Source organism: Xiphophorus hellerii, chromosome 6 (assembly GCF_003331165.1).
Source record: "Xiphophorus hellerii strain 12219 chromosome 6, Xiphophorus_hellerii-4.1, whole genome shotgun sequence".
Classification (NCBI taxonomy): Eukaryota; Metazoa; Chordata; class Actinopteri; order Cyprinodontiformes; family Poeciliidae; genus Xiphophorus; species Xiphophorus hellerii.
In genome coordinates, this window is record NC_045677.1 from 15,765,951 (window position 1) to 15,787,360 (window position 21,410).

At 39.3% G+C, this 21,410-nt stretch overlaps 1 protein-coding gene across 6 annotated transcripts in view; it reads left to right on the plus strand.

The window, feature by feature from the left end:
* LOC116721299 (5'-AMP-activated protein kinase subunit gamma-2-like) overlaps positions 1-21,410 on the plus strand; it is a 30,769-nt gene that overhangs the window by 3,815 nt on the left and 5,544 nt on the right. For 3 of the 6 annotated variants that reach the window (XR_004339573.1, XM_032564928.1, XM_032564929.1), the window contains 5 exons: positions 2,366-2,615; positions 14,547-14,776; positions 17,119-17,170; positions 19,118-19,224; positions 20,362-20,443. Coding sequence is in view for 5 of the 6 variants with exons in the window: in XM_032564928.1 (XP_032420819.1) it covers positions 2,366-2,615; positions 14,547-14,776; positions 17,119-17,170; positions 19,118-19,224; positions 20,362-20,443 (721 nt within the window). In the remaining variant the exon portion in view is untranslated. The other 3 variants (XM_032564930.1, XM_032564931.1, XM_032564932.1) reach the window with 3 other exon arrangements.

Below are 21,410 nucleotides of genomic sequence, written 5' to 3' on the forward strand. Positions count from 1 at the left end.
TTATTTCCAAGTCATAACTACAGGAGGCAGCTTAAAGAAGGGCTTTACTTGGATGTTATGTCTGGTTGCTCCAAGTCAAGCAGAGGCTGTTTACAGATTAGAGAGTAGATCTTAGCTTATTCTGTCTGTCCTCAGCTGCAGGAGAGATAACATTGAAAGAAAACATGTTTATGTGTATAAAGTGAAATGACAAAAGTCAGCCTTGCAGGTGCTGCAAATCTTTCATTAGTCTATCTTATTTTACCAACAAGTGGGCAATATTCTTGGAAAACATAACATGAGTACATCGTTCAGGGTTATTACTACAAGTATATCACAGCTTCAGTGTTCTGCAAATACCAACAAACCCCTAAGCCTCTATTTTTTTACCCCCTGGTCATCAGACAGCACTACAATAAAGATAGACATAATTATGTTTTTGGTGCTGAATGGAAAGTCTCAAGTACACTGCAAACCAGCGTTGCCAAACATAGGTTCTCAAAATAGCCAGAAAGTGAACTCCTTTTTATTGCATAAAGTTAAACTATAAACAAAACTCTATTAAGATGGGGTTTACTAGATGTTCAGATAGTTTAATATGAGCTCAAGTAATGTTTTTCTTGTTTGTTTTTGTACAAATGACAATTAGGAAAGTGTGGCATGTATTTGCATTCAGCCTCCATAAGTCAACACTAGAACCACCTTTTGATGCAGTTACAGATGTAAGTCTTCAGGGTATGTCTAGATCAGCTTTGCTCAGACTGACATTTTTGCTCTTTCATCTTTGCAAAGTATCTTAAACATAGAAAGATTAGATCCAGGTCTGGTCTGGCATTTCTAGCCTTATATTTCTTATGCAAACCATTCTTTTGTAGCTCTGGCTGTAGATTTAAGGTCCTTAGTTTGTTGGACTGTGAACCTTCACCACAGTGTCAAATCTTTTGCTGTGTTTTCAGTCAAGGTTTCCTTGTATTTACCTCATCCCCACAACATAATGCTGCCACCACCATTCACCTGGGAATGGTGTGTTTGGTGGAGTTAGATTCTCCACTACACAGCATTTTGCATCTTGGACAAAAAGTTAAATTTTGGTCTTTTCCAACCAGGAAATCTCTCTTCACATGTTTTCTGTTTCTCTGAAATAATATTGTTTTAACTGAGAGTTCTTTCACTAGCATCCTTCTTTTTGTCACTATTGACTAAAACCCAACTTAACAGTTGAGCTGTTAAGTTGACAGGTTACATGTAACTAATGGTTATATGTAGCTCCTCCAGAGCCGCCGTGAGCCTCTTGGCTGCTTTTCTGATTAATGTTCTCCTTGTCCAGCCTGTCAGTTTTGATGGACAGAAATGTATTTATGCTACACTTTTTCCCTCTTTTGGACTGACTCTTTCAGATGTTTGAATCTATGTCCCCTAAACTTGATATGTCTTCAGAACTTTATCCCTGCTCTGTTTACTGTGCTCTTTGTTCATCATGATGTTGTTTATCCCCTAATGTTCTCTAACAAACCTCCGATGTCTTCATAAAACAGTTGGATTTATACTGAGATTAAATGAGACGGCGATAGATTGTTGGGCTTGTCATAATACCAAGTTTTCTGGTCGATTAATTGCTCGAGTAATTGTTGCAGTAAAGGATAATGTTGTTTTGAGAAATGGTTCAAGTAACGAATTCATTATGGCATAATAATGCAAGTTCAGCTTACAAAAACAGCAGTAAACATTAATTTTGTAAAGAACCCTTAACACTGGAATTGGAAGATATTTTAAATATCCAAAATAAAACACAACAACAACAATAACCTTAATGAAAACAGGAATAAAAACCACACACAACCAAAATCATAAATAAAATAGACTCTGATGTTTCTAAACAAAATTGTCCTTCAAAAAATGATAATAAGAATGGAAATTTTCAAGCTTGTTTCAATTTATTATGCAATTAATTAATTACTTACCTTTTACAACAGGCTGACAGACTAGTGTTACTTTGTGCATTTGTGTACACTGTATGTCTGTAGTAATATTTGCATCCAATGTCTAAAGTGTTTAACACTACCTCTTTCACAATCTGAGAATCTGGGCTTTATTACAAGTTTCACATGGGACTGAGATTTGTACACAGCTTTTTATGAGGCACCATTAGCTGTTACAGTGTAGCTATCTAAACAAAAACCTGTGTAAAAAGGAGAAGTGACTCAAAATGTGCCATCAGCAGACCTTGTTTCACAATAAATCTTTTCCTGACTCTTGCTTTCTTCACTTTTGTCCTTTACTTTGCTGTTTCTGTACCGAGCAGCTCTGCAGCCTCTCACTTGTAATGAAGCACACATTCACTTAAGTGCAATAGAATAAAGCTGTCTCTTCTTTTATTGTCTCTCAGGGGGATCGTCTCATCCGCTCAGCCAGCCCCACAAAAGGGGTTTCTGCAAAGAACCCGGCCAGTATCCCCTCAACGCCCCACTCTGCTCCGGTGTCATCAAAGGCCGTTTCAACGTCACCCAAAACCATTTTCCCCTATCCCTCCCATCAGAACGCCTCGCCCAAGTCCCCCCATCGCCTCAGCTTCAGTGGCATCTTCCGGTCCAATTCCACATCGACGAGCATCAAAATTTTCTCCAGAACCAGGAGAGGTAAGTGGATAAGTCACAATCGTAATGAAGGCTCTGCTTGCTCATTAAATGGCGTATTCTTATCTTTATAACTCTGAAAGCAAAACACTGATTTCATGACGGAGAAAAAGCAGTGAAAAGGAAGTTCGACTCGAGTGGGGAAACTTGCGTTACATTATTTGGGTTTCCTGCACTGGTTAAAGCCACATCCAGGTTCCTGTGCTGCTTGTGATTGAGGTTATGCAGAACATGTCTGCCTTTGTCTACTATGCACTGCTCGACATCGTGGCGCAGACTTGAAAGAGGAAACGTCCACCTCGAAGAAGAAGAAGAATAAAACCACTTCTTTTCACTGTGGTGCTCTGCAGCTAAGCAATCTCATGACGGATAACCTGTGGAGAGATTTTCCGTGTTATTGTCATCAACAGTTTTTCTCTAGGAAAAAGGAATTGGTTTGTCTTTGCTTTTTGAAGGCCAGTTTGTTTTATGAAGTTTGGCATCTGAACTTTGGAGGCCTGCCAAAGTGCATTCACCAGCTACTACTGCAGCTCATTAGGGCATAATCAAAAAAACGGGGAGAAATGAGACCGAGTAGGTAGAACAAGGCCCTGCTTTATGAAGCACAGACCTAACTGGCAGACTTTAAGCTTTCGTGTCTCCATGCATTTGCGGGTTTATCGTTACATAACAGTTAACAGCCTTGTCTTCATGGAAACAGCCCTGCTGGAAGCTTCATCAAACAGCTACACGAATGAGTCATGCGTTTTTTTGGCGCGCACATGAACCCATTCTTCTGTGTTTCCTCGCAGAGGGTCAGTTTGGCAGAGACTGGTGGAACATCTCAGCTCGGGCCAAACCTTATCATGCTCAGCTTCCTCTGGAGAACGGCATCGATCGTAAAACAAACCAAATAAATAAATAAATAAATAAACACAAGAAGAACACACTGCAGCTGATTCACTCCTCCAAAGGGACCAGCTTGGGTTTATTAGTGTGATTTGCTTTGAGACGCAGCTTAATCTCTGAATGATCAGTGGAAAGTGAAATTTAAACTGAATGTCAAAAGACCGAGTGAGTGCTCATTTCAAAATGTCTCTCTACATTGCTTTAAAAAACTATTCACATCCCTTAAATTCTTCCACATTTTGTTAGTATACAGCCACAAACTTCAGTGTATTTCACTGCAGTTTTATGTGATAGACCAACAGGACGTAGTGCGTAACCATGATGTGCATGATTGAATTATTTTTCTGATTTAAAAATCTGAAAAGTGTGATGTGTATTTGTACTCTGGCTCCCTGAGTGAATTGGAGAGATGTATAATGCAGTTAGAGGTACAAACAAGTCTTTTGCCATTAGTCTCTACAGACTATGCTAGAGACTGAAATTTGTGTTTCTTATCTCTGTGAAATGTCTCTAAGTCAGTCAGATTGAACGGAGAGGAGGAATTACAGACATTAATTTTTAGGTAATTTAAAAATTCTGAATTGAATTTTTAGGCCTGGACCTTAACAGGACCATTAAAGAATTGCAAAGTATTGAGATCTCCATCCAGGTTATCAGCTCTAATCAGCTTCCCTGTCTCTCCTGAAGAAGAACGTCCATCCCCACAGCATGATGCTGCCATCACCCAGTTTCATCAAAGAGATTATTTCATGGGGATTTTTCTTGTTAGATTTTTTTTAACCACACAGCATTTTTGCTTGTTGGCTAAAGAGTTCAGTCATGGTTGATCGTCTTCTTTCACATTAACTTTGTCCCCTGCTTAAGTTTTTAACTTATGTGCTTCCGAACTGGTCCTCTCATGGCTTTTCTACAATATTGGCCTTTTTTCTTTCTATTGTTTTGTAAATGGCAGATTTATAAAGTAAGTAGTAGTTGTCATAGCAACAGATTCTCCTGTCTGAGTTGTGAATTTCTCCTGGACCTCATGTTACCATTGGCCCCCTGCCTGCTTCACTGACCAAAACTCTCCTTGCCTGACTGGATAGTTCAGGTGTTGTCATTTTTTGGGAGGTTTTACACTCCAAACATTTTCCATTTTCAGAGGATGGATAGAATGGTGACGTTCAGAGTTTGGGGTTTTAAACTTCTCCACAGCCTTCTTCCTAAGCTGACTGCTCTCTTCCCTGTTCTGAGCCCTTCACAGAATGGCTGGATTTATTCTGAGATAAAAAAGTGGGACTCTAGTTTCTATTTAGGTGATTTCTCTTTACATTTGGTTGAATGTTTTATTTATTTAAAAGTAGCAGAGTAAAGTGAGGCAGCATATAACACCCTGGCACATTAAAAAAGGTTTCCTTTCCCTTCTGCCTCATAATTATGTACCATTTTGTTTCAGTCTACCCTACGACATCCCAATAATAGATTGTCACTTGTGTTTGTAACAAGGCAAAATGCGGGAAAGCTCAGGAAATTCTTTTCCAAGTCATTGAAAATCAAGTGGAAGTTTCTGTTGATGCTTTGCTTTCACCACAAGGGGGTGCTGATAGCAAAGTCACATTCATAAGTTCTCTCTCCAGATTGCTATGGCACCTCCTCTTAACACCACAGAACTTTTTTTGTTTTTTTTCCAAGCTCCAGAGTTTGCATCTTTTTCCACATGCCACTCAACAGACAACAGCATTGTTTTTGATATGTTTGTATCTATTCAAATATGATCAGAATGTTGCTCCATTCTGGTATGTTTCTAAATATGTTTTCCGCGTTGCCTGGACATTGTCAGCCTCTTGCTGCTGTTGCTCTTCCATCGCCTTATCTGGAAGTGACCAGACTCTCAGGAGCTCCCTTCTCAGCCATGTACAGTTTCCTCCCCCTTTTCTCTCCCTTTTGGTTGCCAATGTGCCTTTTGTTGTCAGTAAATAAAGCAACTGGGTAGCTTTGACCTTCTTCGTTCTTGCACACCAGTCCTTACAAGGTATTATTATGCTTTAGCTAAGGAGAAATCTCTCCCACAATGAAACATTACTTTTCTTGTGGATTTAATATCTGCATAGTTTTTATATTTACTAGGAGTGTAATAAAATCCTAAAAGCATAAATCATTGATTAGATTTGAGTTCCAAAGTCATGTTGGCTGTTCACCCCTTGCATAACATGTTAATTGAAATCTATACTTGCCCAGTTTGAACTATTATGATCAGTTGTGGGGGATCAGTAGAGGGTAGGAGAGGGCACTAGTATTGAACGGCATCTTTCTGATCAGCTGACAGAGCATGGGATGTCCCGCTGTCGTCATCTGACAGGGGGGCTGGTCTCAGCAGTCTTAAAGGTCAGGTTACAGACACCGAACCGCACAACTGTCCCCGAGCTGGTCAACCGCATTGTGTTAAACTGCAAGATCAGATGAATGCGTTTACCCCCTGACGCAGCCTGACGAAGTGACCTCACGTGATGACTGAGCGAAGCAGATGTTCCTGTGCTGAATTTACTCCGTGAGGAAGAGGGAGGGCGGGGAGACGGCCTGCCTCAGCCAATCGGCAGGGATTTTTGTGTGGACTCGCCTCCTTTTACAGCAGTGGAGCGACTTGCTATATTAGAGAGATGCCACCCACAGCTGCACCTGACAATTTACAGTGCTAGCACCTCTGACAGAGAAGGAGAGGCACCCTGATCTGAGCATCACTCTGGCTCTCTGGAATTTACAGCTTTCACATTCTTGTCTTTTATTTTGAATTCATGACCTGCATACCGCCTCCTGCTGGCTCAGCACTTACTTTTTTTTCCTCCTCCTTATTTGCTGTTCACGCCATCTTATATGTTGGAGAGTTTCTCTAATTAATTCCATCAATCATCATTTTTACTAATCTGGATTTATTCTCAACGAACAAACAAACAGAGCAAAAAACAAAGTAAATGGAGTGACTTTCACTTGGGGCGGTTTTCAGAGTGTGTTCCCATCGTGATGCGGATGGTCATGACCACACTGAGTCTTGAGCCAACCACCCACTGCTTTCCATGAAGCGGTTTGGCAGCCTAAGGAGGAGCAAGAAACGAAAAGAGCAGGATGGGCTAGAAGGGAGGCATCCGTCCGAGGCTTCGGGTCTGGCCGGTAACGTTCCACACTCCTCGCTTGTCTCACCTATGATAGGATTTCCAGCTTTCTTAGACACTTTTTTTCTTGTTCTAGTGAGACTCTCATGTCACGAGAATACATTTTGCATTAAGTATTCTTAACATTGAACATCAGGGTTGCTGTTCATTTGTTAAAGTTTTATAAACTGTCATTCATCTTTAACTAAGTCTGCCGTTATGTTTCTGTATTTGGCATCAGTAGAACTGCTGCAGTGTAAGTCAGCAGTGAGCTACAATGTCTTAAATGTAGTTTAAGGACTCACTGATGCAAACAAATTCTGTTTTGTTATTAATGTTTCTGTTTTATCTTTGTGTTTATTAATCTAGATTATAGGGACTAAGAACTATATTAGCTGAAAGAACCAGAGTAGAGAGCTACAGACTACAAAATAACCAGCAACATCAATATCTCAACGGAAACTATTTGGAGTCATTATCTGCAAATCTACTTTTAAGCACAACAAGAATAGATGCACACAGATGGTACTCAATGTTGCAACATTTGAAAGTGAAATCTTTTATCTTTGAGGAGCTTGTCGTTTTAGTTTGATTGACGCTTTGCTAAAAAAGAGAAAAACTAGGCCTGCCTCAGTCTGGATGCATTATGCAAGACCTTTTAGTTGTCAGCTTTTGTTTGTTTTTTCTGACACAGGTGTAACATGTTTTTGTATGCTGGTCAATCTGAATAATGCTGAAATAACTTTCACACAAAGTTACAGCAAACTTCTTCTTGTAATCACACTAACCTGGTTCAGTTTCTCTATCTTATTGCCATTTAGAAAAGACAAGAGGGCTGCAGGTTGTATAGTAATGAATGCTGTTCATGATCACCATTATAGCAACACATAGAGTTGAGGCACCACTGGTGCAGCTAATCTTTAATTTCACGCGTGCCGCCATGCATCTGCATCAGCAAACACAGTACTGGGACACGAGCTTATGGAGTTATGGCTATGTGCGCGGTCCAGGCAGCCAGCAGTTTTTTTTGCTGCAGAGTTCATATTAAATATAACGTTTGTACTTTTTTGGATTATATACTATAGCCAGCATTGTAGGATTTTGATAGAACGATACAAACTGAAATCAATTAATCCGTTTTCTAGCACCAGAGTAATTTATAGCTACTCTACTTCTTCTCCCTTCAATGTCATTTTTTTTCTGTCCTGTTATCCGAGGGGAATTCGGAATAGCTGCTCCACTTGGAGCGCATCACTAAAATGGAGTATAAGCTGTCATATCGAGATGAAGTAGATGTTTTTGGGTAAAGCAGCATGCATCATGTTTTTCTTGCACATTTGGATATTTAATATTAATTTGAATGATACTTGGAAAGTGGAAGTGGTATAAATAATAATAAAAAAACTGACTTAAGAACCTATTGAAATGTTCTATGAATTGCAAACCACAAAATTCCAGCCTCTGTTTTGGCAAAAGGCAGGAAACTGTGACTGTATTTCCAACTTCAAATGGCTAAAATTGCACACAGGCATATCACATCATGTGCACATGAATGCATGCTAAGATTAAAAGAATCCTAGACTTGTATCAGGTTATGAGGCTCCTAAAAATGCTTTAAAAATGGTGAAATTAGGAATAATCAACTCTGTTGATATTAACCTGCTTGGTTGTACAACCAGAAAGAGACTAGGCAAGTTAAACTCTGATGGAAGTTCTGCAGGGAGAAAACTTTTGCTCTCTGAGAAAAACACAAGACTGAAGTTTGCCAGAGAAAACATTGACAAAGTCCAGGTCTTCTGGAATAAAGTTCTATGGACGGATGAGTTTGAAACTTAATTACTTGGACACCAGAACAGAGATATTTGGCAGATTCCAAATCCAGTTTTCCAGAAAAAAAACTCCCATCTATCGTAAATCATTAAGGTGGAAGTGTCATGGTTCAGAGATGCTTTACTGCAGCAGGATCTGATCAGCTCACCATCATACATTTCACAATGAGGTCTTAATGTGTATCAGAGAGTTTTTGAGAAAACATTGACCATCTCTGCAGCATGTCAAAGACAAGTACTAGTTAATCCACCAAGCTCTGGTTGAGAATTAAGAGATGGAAAGCCCTGGATTGGCAGAATCAAAGCCCAGATATCCACAGATATTCTGGGATTACTTGAAATGGGCTGTACAACCCCTGAAACATCTCACAGCAGAAAGTGAGGAGCAGGGAAAATGTTCCCAAGTGTCTCATTTTGGTTTTGAACAGCCAAGCCACCATCATGGATGATGTTATAACAGGATGTCGTAACATCTTTTAGAGATTAAACAAAAAAATTAGACATTGATATGTAAAAAAAATTTGTAAAAAACCCCAAAAACAGAATAGTTAATGGGGTGCCCCAGTTTTTATTTCACATAACTATATGTGGGAAATATCACCTCCCATAGATTGTTTCCCACATCAACCGGTTTCAAATAACTCTCATAGCTTTTGAATGAAGTTTATCTTTTATGAAGTTAATTCATTTGAAGAGTTTTTTTTTCTCTGACATTTCCAGGGAGTTTGAACTGCAATCACGACGGAAAGGGAGGAGATGTCTTAGAATCCTTCCAGATTAATATTCATTTAAAGAACAGTCTAGTGGTCTCTTGACAAGTGGTCCTCACCATCCTCTTTTTCCAGCGCTGCTGACAGAGGAATCTCTGCACAGCTGTTTAATCTGCCCTGATGGTCATTGTGGGCGAAGCAGAGTTGGTTTATCTCTCACGGCGTTTGATGATTTTCCACCTTGAATTGCTCCAAAGAAAAATTAGACAAAGGGGGAAAAAAGGTCTTCAAGAGAAGACGAACAAAGCAAAATAGACTTTGCTGGATTTTTTTTTTTTTTGAGAAATATATTGCAACCAAGTCTTAACCAAGTCAGTGAGGCTTGATAAATCTGCTTTGTTGAGGCTGTTTTCTGGTGTCTCACTGTCAATGCCATTAATTAGCAGTATAATAGAAGTCACCTCATCAGGATGTCATCAGACAATGATCACCTTGGAGTTTCATGAATGTGTTTTCATAGAATTATTACTCAGTCAAGGCCAAAATCCAGCCTATTTTTGCAAATCCTATTTACTTTTCAGAGAAGAAACAATTCCAAGTCTCAAGATAACAGTATCTTTCTGGCAGAAGGCAGAGGTCTATTTCAAGGTGTAAGGGATACACAGAATTTCTAAGAAACAGAACCAAGGAATGCTCTCATTTCAAAGCTTGCTGTGCTCTAAATTAATAGATGATTAACTTTAGGAAATATTGACATGCATCTAATTTAACACTTATCACAGTGGCTACAATGTCATGCACACTGCGTGATTTAACAAACACAGAAAAGTTATCTGTGGATTAAAAGATTTTTTCACCTCAATCCAATGTCACGATCAACGTCGTCTTTATAAGACCTCGTCAGAGCATTAAATCTGCAAAAATTCACATCTTTATCACCCTACAAATTTCATAAATTTTAACACGGTAAATATTCAGCATTGGACCTTACAAAGATTTTTCATGGACTTAATTAAAAGAAAACAAAATGTTTATCTGTTGTGATCTGTTGTTCTTTTGCTATTATCAGAGAATCTGACACAGCTGCAGATTACTTTAACATAATAGAACAATGGAACAGCTGTGTGGAAAGTCAGAAAAGCCTCCCTTATTTTGAGAGACTAGTTTCTTACTTTATTTTGGCTCAGCCAGGAGGAGAGGGGCACAGAATCCACACTGCGTAAAGTCCAGTGAGAAGTTTGCACAATCTATGATGGATTAGGATGCCATGTCATCTGCTGGTGTTGGTCCACTGTGTTTTCTGAAGTCTGCAGTCAATGCAGCTGTCTACTAGGAAATTCTAGAGAACTTCACACTTTCATCTGATGACAAGCCATAAGTAGTTGCTAATTTTATTTTCCAGCAAGAGTTGACACCTGTCCACACTGCCAAAGGTACCGGAAGCTGGTTCAATAGCCAGTGTGTTCCTGTTCTTGATTGGCCAGCAAAACTCCTCTAATCTGAGACCCATAGAAGATCTATAGGCGGTTATCATTAGGAAGATGAGAGACAAGAGAGACAGTAAAGCAGATGACCTGAAGGCACCTATCAAAGCAATCTGGGCTTTCACTACACCTTTGCAGTGTGCAGAAGACAAGAAATATTGTCTTCTTGACTCAACACCACTTCAGTCCTTTGATCCAGAGCCCTGGCACTGCAGAATCAGAACCTCCTATTGTTAGACAGCATCCTTTTGGATTTCATCTTCTGCATGTGAAAATCAATTGTGGCCTATCAGAAAGCGTCTTGGTACTTCTTAGTAATGCTGTTTTGACTTTTTAAGTGATTATTTAAAATCTGGTTATGATACTGTTTTTGTATTTATGTTTATTCTAATATGGGGAAGTGATTTAGTGTAGCTGACATATGACTATAAATTATTAGTAAATAAGCCACAGGAGGCCATCCTGTCTTTGCCCCAGTTTTAACTAGTGCATAGAACAGCTGAGATTCATAGTGCAACATTGCTGCAGAAGTTTGCTCACTGAGTGACAAATAAACGACTGAAGGCAACTTTAGTTGCCTCAGTACTGGACTGTATTCAGATGGTAAGTTTCATATTGCTCCAAGAGTCAGGACTGTTCAAGGGCTGAGAGGATCCACTTTTATAGGTGTTACACTAACACATCGTTGCTTTAAAACGTGTTAATACAGCCTGGGTACAGACCAATGCAAAACTGCAACCAAGTTGGATTTTGTGATTTAAATTGGAGCTGCTAAAGACTTTAAGACAATAACATTCACTAATAGTTTTGTTCAGAGATAATTTGCTTTTTCGATTGCAATTTTTGTGCTGTTTATTGTCAAAATAGCTCAGGAATATTATTTTGTAAGAAAATAATTTGAGAATTTTTTCTATTTGATTTGCTTTACTAGGAAAATAATTGTGGCAGAACAGTAAATTGCTGTTTAAGGACTTTTTCCAGTCCAACTAAGCATCCAAAGATTTTTTTCCCTCATTAATATAATCAACTTTATATATGTTTGAGAAGCTGAAATAATGTGCTCATCTATATTAGGTAGACTTTGCTGTTAGTTTTAATTAACAGCCAACATTAAAGCATAACACCTTGGTCTGATTTAATTTTTTTTTATTTTTCAACCTTATAAAATCATTGTCGGGTCTTCTTTTGTTTTTCTATACAGTTGTGTCAGAATTGATCTCCCCTTTGATAACTTTATAGTTAAATTAGATGTTTTTTTTTGCTTTGGATCAGGATGAATTCTTTGCAGCAATGCATCCATGTCCCATTTCCCGGCTGGTGCCTAACTGTCCTCTATTACCCAGACAGATGAGAGGGCTCGCAGGCCCGCTGTTATCTGCTCCTGTGGAATGTGCCTCAGCAGCGTGGCTAAAAAAAGACGGCTGCACAGCGGAAGCTGGGCACACCAAAGAGGCCTGCTGAGCGCCAACTAAATGTCAAGAGATAGTGTTAGAGGGGAAAATAATCAGGGTCTGCTTTAACTAAAATGTTTCACGACTTAATATTATGATGTTTAAGTTTGTGTCTAAATATTATTTTAAGCTGCTCTCTTTTGCGGTACAGAAACTTGAGATGTTGCCTGAACTCACTAATATCCAAGTGTTTAAAGCGTTTATATCTGTCATAATTAAATAAAACTAAACTCCCCTTCTTCAGCTTTTCTCATTAAAACAGTTTCCTTCAAAATTCAGGGCTAAGAGATTGTAATGTGAACCATGTAGCCCACGTCGCAGCTTATTGTGAGGTCTCAGAAATATGTCACGGGGGAGCACCCGTAGCAACGTGAGGGTCGCATGTCGCCCCACGCAGGCTTGCCAGGCCTGACGTGAAAGAGCATGCAGGCTGTCATGTGATAAACGTCCCCAATCTGACCAAGCCGCTGCGTCACAGACAGCTGACCGTTACATGGGAATTTAAAGTCGCTCTCTCAACAACAGGAGGCAGCATCTCCCCCTGTAGTGATTTATGCTCAGTTAATTCATTGTTGATCGCTTTTTTTGTTACATCACTCGCTTGCATTTGTTTATGACCTGACCTTTGAACTCCCAAAAGCAGATTTTTCATGAAAACAATCGAGGATGCAGGTTTCAACAGCTGCTAGTACACTGTAGTGTTGATGCCTTAAAGAAAAACATGGCAGGTAATCAGTTTGCTAAGGCACATTATAAACATTTTATTTCTGCTAAAATCATTTAGACAACAATTATAGTTGTGGCACAATGTTATTTTCCAAACCGAAAATAATTTTAGTATTGATAAAAATTAGTAGTGTTTTAAAATAGAAAGTTAATATTGACCCAGATCTGTCATCCAAAGCTGTATTAAAACTGTATTTAAAAAACATAAATATTTGTATTTAACAATGTCTGAGTTCTGCTGAATTAGACTGAGGTATGAAAAATCAGCTGTGGATACACGGCGACTCAGGAGAAAAAGGTATATAAAGGAGATCTTAAAAAACTTGGGGGAAAAAAGGATTTTACTAAAAACTAAATAAAATAATATTTTAACATTTGTTTTAAGCAGATAGGTTGACCAAAGTAGACATTAAGATTGTTCAGGCTTAGTTAAAGTTTATGTAAAATTTATTGGTTCTGTAAAAAAAAAAAACTTAATAAGACCAGTTGTCAAATATTGCAGAGAAAGAAAATACACCAATAGTGCCAACTTGTGGTCAAGTAGAGATTTTATGACTTGCTTTTGCAGAAGATTGTGAGGGTAGCTTGTTTTATAAAAAAAAAGACTCATTTTTACCGAAGTCCATTCTGAGCCTGCAAGCGTTTATGTCGGTTCCTTCTGATTATTTTTGGTTTACAGATAATGAAAGCAGATGATAGAACTGTTAGAAAGCATGATTTGCTCTTTTCAAGGTAGAATTTTTTTTGTAATGCCCATGTTGTGATCTACACAGTAATGGGAAAAACTGCTGCCTGAACAAATGTCCAGCTGATATTGACACCCTCCTCAAGGATGGTAAGCCACAAAGGTCATAGCTTAAGAAAATGGCCATTCACAGAGTGCTATTCCTACTATACTTACAGAAAGTTGAGTGACATCTCAGCAGAGCCACTTGCTGCTCACCTGCATTGTTGCTTTAATTCATCCATGAGCAATATTCAGCCTTCTTTGCCTTTGAACTGTCTTCTGATATTTATGCAATTTGGAACAGTTCCATACACAGAAATGAGGTGCCCCTTTCTTTTAAACATCTAGTTTACATGAACATGATGTCAGGGGTACAGAGGTTAAGTAGGTCTTGTGATATGGGTTGTGTCCAATCATGTTTACTACAGAAACCTTATTACTGCATTGCCTATTTATATTCTTCCTGTTTTGGTTGAAATTATTCATTAGGTCTTTCTTCAATCTTATAGGCAGAGGGGAGCACCGATTGCTGTTTTCTGGCCAAAACCTAAATTTTTGGTCTGAAATGTCACTAAATATAGCAAGAAAATCGCTGAGTTAGCAATAGCAGGGTGACTATTGTTAACTGCAAATGTGTAGAAATAACCTGGTAGGTTGTTCTGTCAGTCAAACCTCTCTCAAAGCAGAAGAGGAGAGTGGTTTATTTTAGACCTTTGCTGAGGTAGATAAGATTGGTGGATAATATCGGCTTCACATGCAAGTGAAGCATATGGAACCCAAAATTGAGGTAAATCAGTTAGTCGATAAATCGGTGCAGTAATTCTTAGATATAGTATTTAGATAATTGATGGCCTTCCTGGTCATGATGGAAGCACCTCTGCAATGCATGTCTTCATTGTCAGCCAGCCTTGTTTAAAGGAATAAAATGGGTACAAATGTAAAGAAAGAAAAGATAAGATGACTTATCTGTTGTGAACCTTATCTCTCTCTGCAGCTTCTGGGCACGCCACACCTCCCACCACTCCAACCCAGGCATTGAGCCAACCTGTGTTCAGCCAGGAGGCCCAGCAGCAAAGCGGCCCCAGCCCAGAACGCCTGGAGCCCGGTATCCGAGCCCGCTTCCTGTTCACGCCCCCGGACACAGGACAGCGCCTCAGCCTTCCCTACACCAAGCCCCCGATCCCATCAACCAGTCCTGTGCCACCCATCTCTACCTCACAACATGTGAGTCATGCTAATGACAAATGACTTTGTGAAGTAAAATTAATACTTCACAAAGTCTGTCTTTTATCTGTTTTATGAAGCAGAATTATTTTGTAATTATCTGTGACACCCAAAGGCCAAAACTAAAATCAGATGGCAAGGACTCTTTTGTAAGTTTTGGGGAAATCAGCTCGAGATAAATGCAGTAATTATCCTACATGGGTCATGGGATGTTTACTCTAACTGTTTTCCCTTTTGGATACACAACAGCAGCCTTAAATGCTTCCTGTCTATGACTCATGCGCTTCTTTCCTCAGACTCATAAAAGTTTATTTGGTCAGTGGTGGCTGTGAAATCCGCCAATGCAAATCTCAAGCTTTGTTACTTGAGAGCAGTTCAAGCGAGAGACATCTGTTGACAAACAGGACACCTCGTGACTGTTTGTCATGGCATGGCAAACAGTCATGAGATGTTCCGCTTAGTTTTTCCCTAGCTATGAAGGGGACACAGTATACCTGTGGTAGAAGGGGCTTTGCTCTTATGAGCAAAACAAATGCTGAACATCACCCTGAACACATCAGCCCTATGCTGACATATGTTGGTGTCAGCTTCATGCTGTGGGCATACCTTTCCTCAGCATAGTCTAGGAAGGAAGTCATAGTTGACTGAAAGATGGATAGAGTTAAACTCAGAATAATACAGCAATAAAACCAGTTAGTCTGAGACATGCAGCCAATGGTAATGTGTTAGACTGGCTGAAAGTACATATTCAGAGATATTCTGCATTAAATCTATTTCACAAAGAATTGGTAGAAACATACCCCAAAGGTTTTTGTGGTTGTAATTCTTGCAAAAGGGTTGCTGAATACAGATGTTTTTTATTTTTATTTTTGCATTTATTGGAATACTTTGGGTTTTTCTTTGTCATAAAACTGATGGCATGTTGTCAGAACTACATGTTCAGTGTGTTTACATGTGAAAACGTCCAAGGCTTGAAAACAGTTACAATGTGCTCTCTTCTCTTCTCAGGCTGAGTTAGCTTTAAGGTATAATCAGATTCCGGCAGTTTGACACAGTATTTCATATCTTATCTCCTTTGGCTAAAGAGGAATTACTGATAACTCTTGTGGCTTTGGAATAAATTAATATCTAAAAATTTGTCTCAACCCATCCGCCTGCAGTGATGGTGGATTCCAGCCAACCAAGGTGAATCAATATTTAACTACTAACGCCTGAAGACTTGTGGTTCCTCTCTGAGGCCTCAAAAAATCTTAATGTTATGTTATAATTCACCTTTCGCCATTTTAAACTTTAGGTGCAATTCGCTGAATGGGTGTGTGCCTCCTAGAGGCTTGCTGTAGTACAAAGCAGGCCGCATGCCTGGCGTGGTGCAGCGGGTTCTGATTTATGACAGTGCAGGGGGAGATTTTGGCTGGAGAAGTGCTGTGTCATCAATACAGAGCACCGCTGGGGAGACTGTGGAGCATCCCAAAGCAGGTGTGGAAGCTCCCCTCTCCCTCCTGCTGCAGAGGGTTGTTGTGAAAGTGCTTGGCAGCACATAGGGTGGAAAAACGTGCATTAACGAGCAGACTTTGCCTATGCTAGTCTCGCAGCATGACGCAGCATATATCCAGCTGGGACCTGGAAGAGATCTAATTAACCCACTTTGTGTTACACGATGTCATAGCTATGCTATCGGGAAGATGTTTCGTAGATCTAGGTCGTGTTTGTTTCAAGTAATGAACGCTTGATGAGGCATCCCCAGCTTCTTGCTGCTAGGCAACGGGAAGGATTTCCTAATATGGTGAGGCAGCCAGGTTGTCGTGCATGGAGGGGCGTGTCGTCAGAGCGCGGAGCTTCCTGCTTTTTCCACCCGCCTCGTCCTTCGCTCGTTTCCATTTGGTGAGCTCCCTTTGACTTTTTACGCGTTGGACGACGTCTAAAGAGGGTTTGTTGTGTCGGCGTTTAATTTACACGCGTCTCTGTAAACAGTAGCGGCCCCGCACCCGCTCCCCGCTGCACCAAATAGATCAGGACCGATCCACTGCGTGTTGTTCAAGAGGGGGTGTGTTTGCTCAAAATATTATGCGCCGCTGAAGATGTATATTTTTGTCAGGCTGTCTGCTTGTACTTGGCACACTTGGGGGTATCTTTGAGGCAATAGACGCCTCTCAGCTGTCTTGCTCTTGCTGGGAGTTTTTGTTGTTTTTTTTCTCAGTCGGTTTGATCTACTGTAAGCTGCAGGGAGGGAGAGTCGGCGTCAGCCTGCTGCTCACTACCAATTTACTGCAAAGTTTTTTGGCTGTGCGCTGAGCCGCTGCCGCGCTCCTCACTCCCAACTTCTTTCCTGTTTTCTCCCACAGGTCTACGGCTTATTCGAAGGTATGCTGGAGAAACTTGAACTAGATGATGATGGTGAGTGTCTCGCTGAGCCTGCGCTGCTCTCCATTTAACGCCGTAAATCTTTGCTTTAACGCGGTGCGAAAGTGTTGGGATCTGGCAGGTATTGCAGTTGTTTCCAGTTTCATGTCTTGGTCCAGGCTTAAAAGGAAAGGATCTTAACGCGAATAGTATTGTAAATCGTCTGTTCAGAATTGTTTTCAATATATTTTTACACTGTATGTTGAAGTTTTAAAGATACTAACTAGTTATTTTAAGTACAGATTTAGACTTCCAATACAAACGCATCTGGGTAAGAAAACATACGGCGTTCACTTACAAGATTTTACAAAACCCACATGGAAATAACACAAAGTTCTTATGTGTGCCAATGACATCACAAGAGGCAGAATTAAGATCAGCTGGTATTGGTAAACACTAATGCGGATGAATGACTGGACTTATTTCCACTTAGGTTCTGAAAGATTTGAGCTGCAAGGTGTTAACCCTTGCAAGTATGAGTCATGGCTTGGTGGGTTAGAAGATTTGACAAGACAGGGGCAATGCATGCAGTTTGAACAATTATTTAGCTTACACAAACTTCAGACAACATTCAATAAATTAGAATACTATTGCAAAGTCTTTTTTTTTTTTCCAGGATCTTTATCACTAAGTGAAACACTTTTATATAGATGAATTAAACACCAAATGTTTGAAAGCCTTTATTTCTGTAAAGTCACCTTATTATGACTTTTTGTCCACATTTGATGAAAACATAACCTTTTGAATTAGATTATTACATCAGAACAATAAAAGAAAAACATTTTAATACAGAAATGTATCCTTAGTAAAAAAAATAATAAAAAAAAAAGTTTAATACCTGGTGAAAGATTTCCAAAGGCTGCTTTTAAATCAACAAAACGAGTCTCATCAGAGCTCATATTCTAATTTATTGAATATAAATGTACATAAGGAGAGATTAAGCACAGTCAACCTAACTCAAGCCTGACCTAACTAAGTCAGGCTTGGGTCGGGTTGATTATTTTCAGCAGAAGTAGCAGTGGATGCAGCAGTTCTGCATCAAGCCTGGGCCTTTCTGTCTCCCCTATTCTTCCCTGGCAATGTCAGATTTTCCCAGCATCCATGCAGGATTCTCACATATGGCTAAAGCCTTTAGCTGCAGCCATGCAGAATACAAGTAATCTCTTAAGAATGAAGAGTTTGATATAAAAACAAGAAAAATGCAAATGTACATAATAAAAATGACACTAATCAGATGCTATATACCTTATTATGTCACAATAGGCGCAGGTGTGTGTAAGCTTATTTTTCAAGTGATATATTTAACCTGTTATACAACAAAAGTAGCAAAACAAGGAGAAACCAAGCTGTAAAACATTCTACATGTGACCATCAAGTTATATCTACAGTCTTGTTGTTACAGAAAAAGCTTGACTAGTACCATTTTTAAAATAGAATTTAAGCACCGTAAAAGGAGCTAGGAAGAATGTATTACTGAACTGAAATAATACAAATAAGGGAGTATATTATAGGACTGCTTACATTTAAAAAAAATTTCATGAAATAGAAAAGTCTTAACTTTGACAAAATGTCTTACAATCTTGTAAAATGAAAAAACCTTCATTAAAAAATGTTAACTTCTGTCATTTATTCGCTTTAGTAGCTTTATGTGAGATCATCAAATATTGAAAAACAATTTTAATGTTGCTCGCTCTCACTGCTAAGACATTGAGACCCCCCACAAGGACTTTTTCTTCCCAAGATTTTCCACTGTTTGTTTGTTGTTGACATTTAAAGCAGTAGGTAATTATCAGTAAGCCGGAGCAGGGAAGTGGCTGTAAGTGGTCCGTTTGCTGGTAATTGCTGTTTTGTGTGTGTGTGTGTGTGCATGCGTTGTTTCCAAGCTGTCATTACGCATTCCTCAGGAGATTTTACCTTCCTTACAAAGTATTTTTCTTTCAGCTGCTGAACCCGAGAGTGATATTTACATGCGCTTTATGAAATCCCACAAGTGCTACGACATCGTCCCCACAAGCTCCAAGCTGGTCGTGTTTGACACAGCGCTTCAAGTTAGTATATTTTTCTCTCGACTTGAAACGCATACTCTAAACCCCATAAATACCAGTTCGGTTTCCATTGCTTTGAAGTTTTGTTTTGGGAATAAAAACAGACTTCCGGGTTTAGTTAATGTACAACAAAATGCAGTGAGTTGACCTTAGAGCATTTTCTGTTAAATGTTTCGCTGTATTGCCATGAAGCTGTTAAACAGTAATCCAAGGAGAGTAGGACCTCGTTGACTTGTCAATCTTTAACCGCTGAGAGTTGAGATTGCCTATCTGAAGGTGTTGGAAGATCAACCCAAAGACATAAAAAGCGCAATTCTTGTGTCCTCAAGACCAAAAACTATGTTTCAGCCCCAAGTTTTGACTATTTAATTTGCCATTTAATTTGTTTGTTTTTATGATTAATTTTGTCATGATGCACTCACATTTTTACATTAAACTTTTATTACATTGAACAGTTGCTCTTTTTACTTTAATAACAGAATGAGTAGATACAGTAAGTCTTTGGTTAGTTTGTTTTCCTGAAATTGGCAGAAAATCTTGAATGTCCTTACACAAGTTGGTGACCTTAAACTCAGCCATCCTTGGGTTGTGAAGCAGAACAATGATCCTTTGCAGACCAGCAAGTCCATTTCTAGTGGCTCAACATAAGGGTTTGTAGTGACATAATCAAAGTCTGGACTTGATTGTTCAAAAATCTTCCACCAAGCAATTCTGAAAAGAAAACTGAACCAGGATTCCTCCAGAAAGAAACAACAGACCCAATGCCAGTACTCTGAACACTTGATTGAAGTTGCTGATGTTAAGGGTGGAAGATCCATTGTCTGTCGTTTTTAGTGAGCAGATTCTTTTTTCAAATAGGTCCAGGCTGGTTTGGAGAAGAAGAATTATAATCCCTCACAAACTAAAATAATTCTGAACAACCTCCTGTTTTTAAATGATATTTAGTCACATGACCAAATCTTCTAGCTGGAAGGAGATTAAACAAAATTGCTTTACATCATTTGAGCTCAACCTGAAAACAGGTTCTTTTCATACCTGAAACTAATAAAATGACAAAGAGATGAAGTGACCAGCATGTGACATATGTGTGGTTGGCAGTGTGTTTATATTAGATAATTAATCTTTATCATTTCTTGGCAGGTTAAGAAGGCATTCTTTGCCTTGGTGGCTAACGGTGTGCGAGCTGCTCCTCTATGGGACACAGAGAAGCAAAGCTTTGTGGGTAAGTACAATGAAATGTGTCAACTAGGGCTGTTGTAAACCAGCATTTTAGTAATCGAGTAATCTATCGATTATTCTTACGATTAATGGAGTAATCGGATAAAAAAAAGATAAAGTAAAACATTGGTAAACCTAACATAACAGCAGTGTTACTATCGCATATCAACATCAGTCCAATTTTTCACAGTTGAGCTTCCCTAACAATAACTTTTCTGTAGTTTAGAAAATTAACCTGTAACAATAATAGCTCACTTTCCAAGTTAACCTGAAGAAAAGTTATACAAAACCTGAAATTATCTTCAATTCAATAATAAAGAGGCAGGATCACAAATACGCTTATAAAAAATGTCTATACTTCAGCTTTTCGTTTATGTATTAATCTTCATTCAATTTAATAGATGAACTCTCACCTTGCCCAGACATTTATAGCTTTTGTGTTTATGTTAGCGACGGGATTTGACACCTTTGTTCGTCACACAAAGAAACACCTACCAGCTACATGCCGCCACGATGTGCTTCGCCACTCATTTGTTGAGACCGGGATGATATGAAATAAATTTTCCGGTTCGTCCGGCTTAGTGTACAGTCTATCCGCTCACCTGTATAAATACACCTGCAGCGCTCTTCCCCGCTGTTCGCTCTGAATCGGCCACCAGGCAGCAGCTCCGGGAGGAGAAAAGACTACCGTACGCCAGGCATCGCGCCAGTCATTTTAAGGATGCTTATTGGTCCCCCAAAAAACGACCGTGACATTATCATCAATCAATAAAATCCTCCCAGGCCGAACTTGAAAACTGGACGTTATGCTGCTAACACTTAGCTTTCTTCAACAACTCAGGCGGAAGTGAGAGCGCTGCGCAACGCAAGTAATAACCCAGGCCGGAACACGGTGCGCTAAATAATAAAATAGAATTTAACGAAGTTTCGAGGCAGAAAACGTTTCCTCAAGGAATTTTAATAATCGAGGT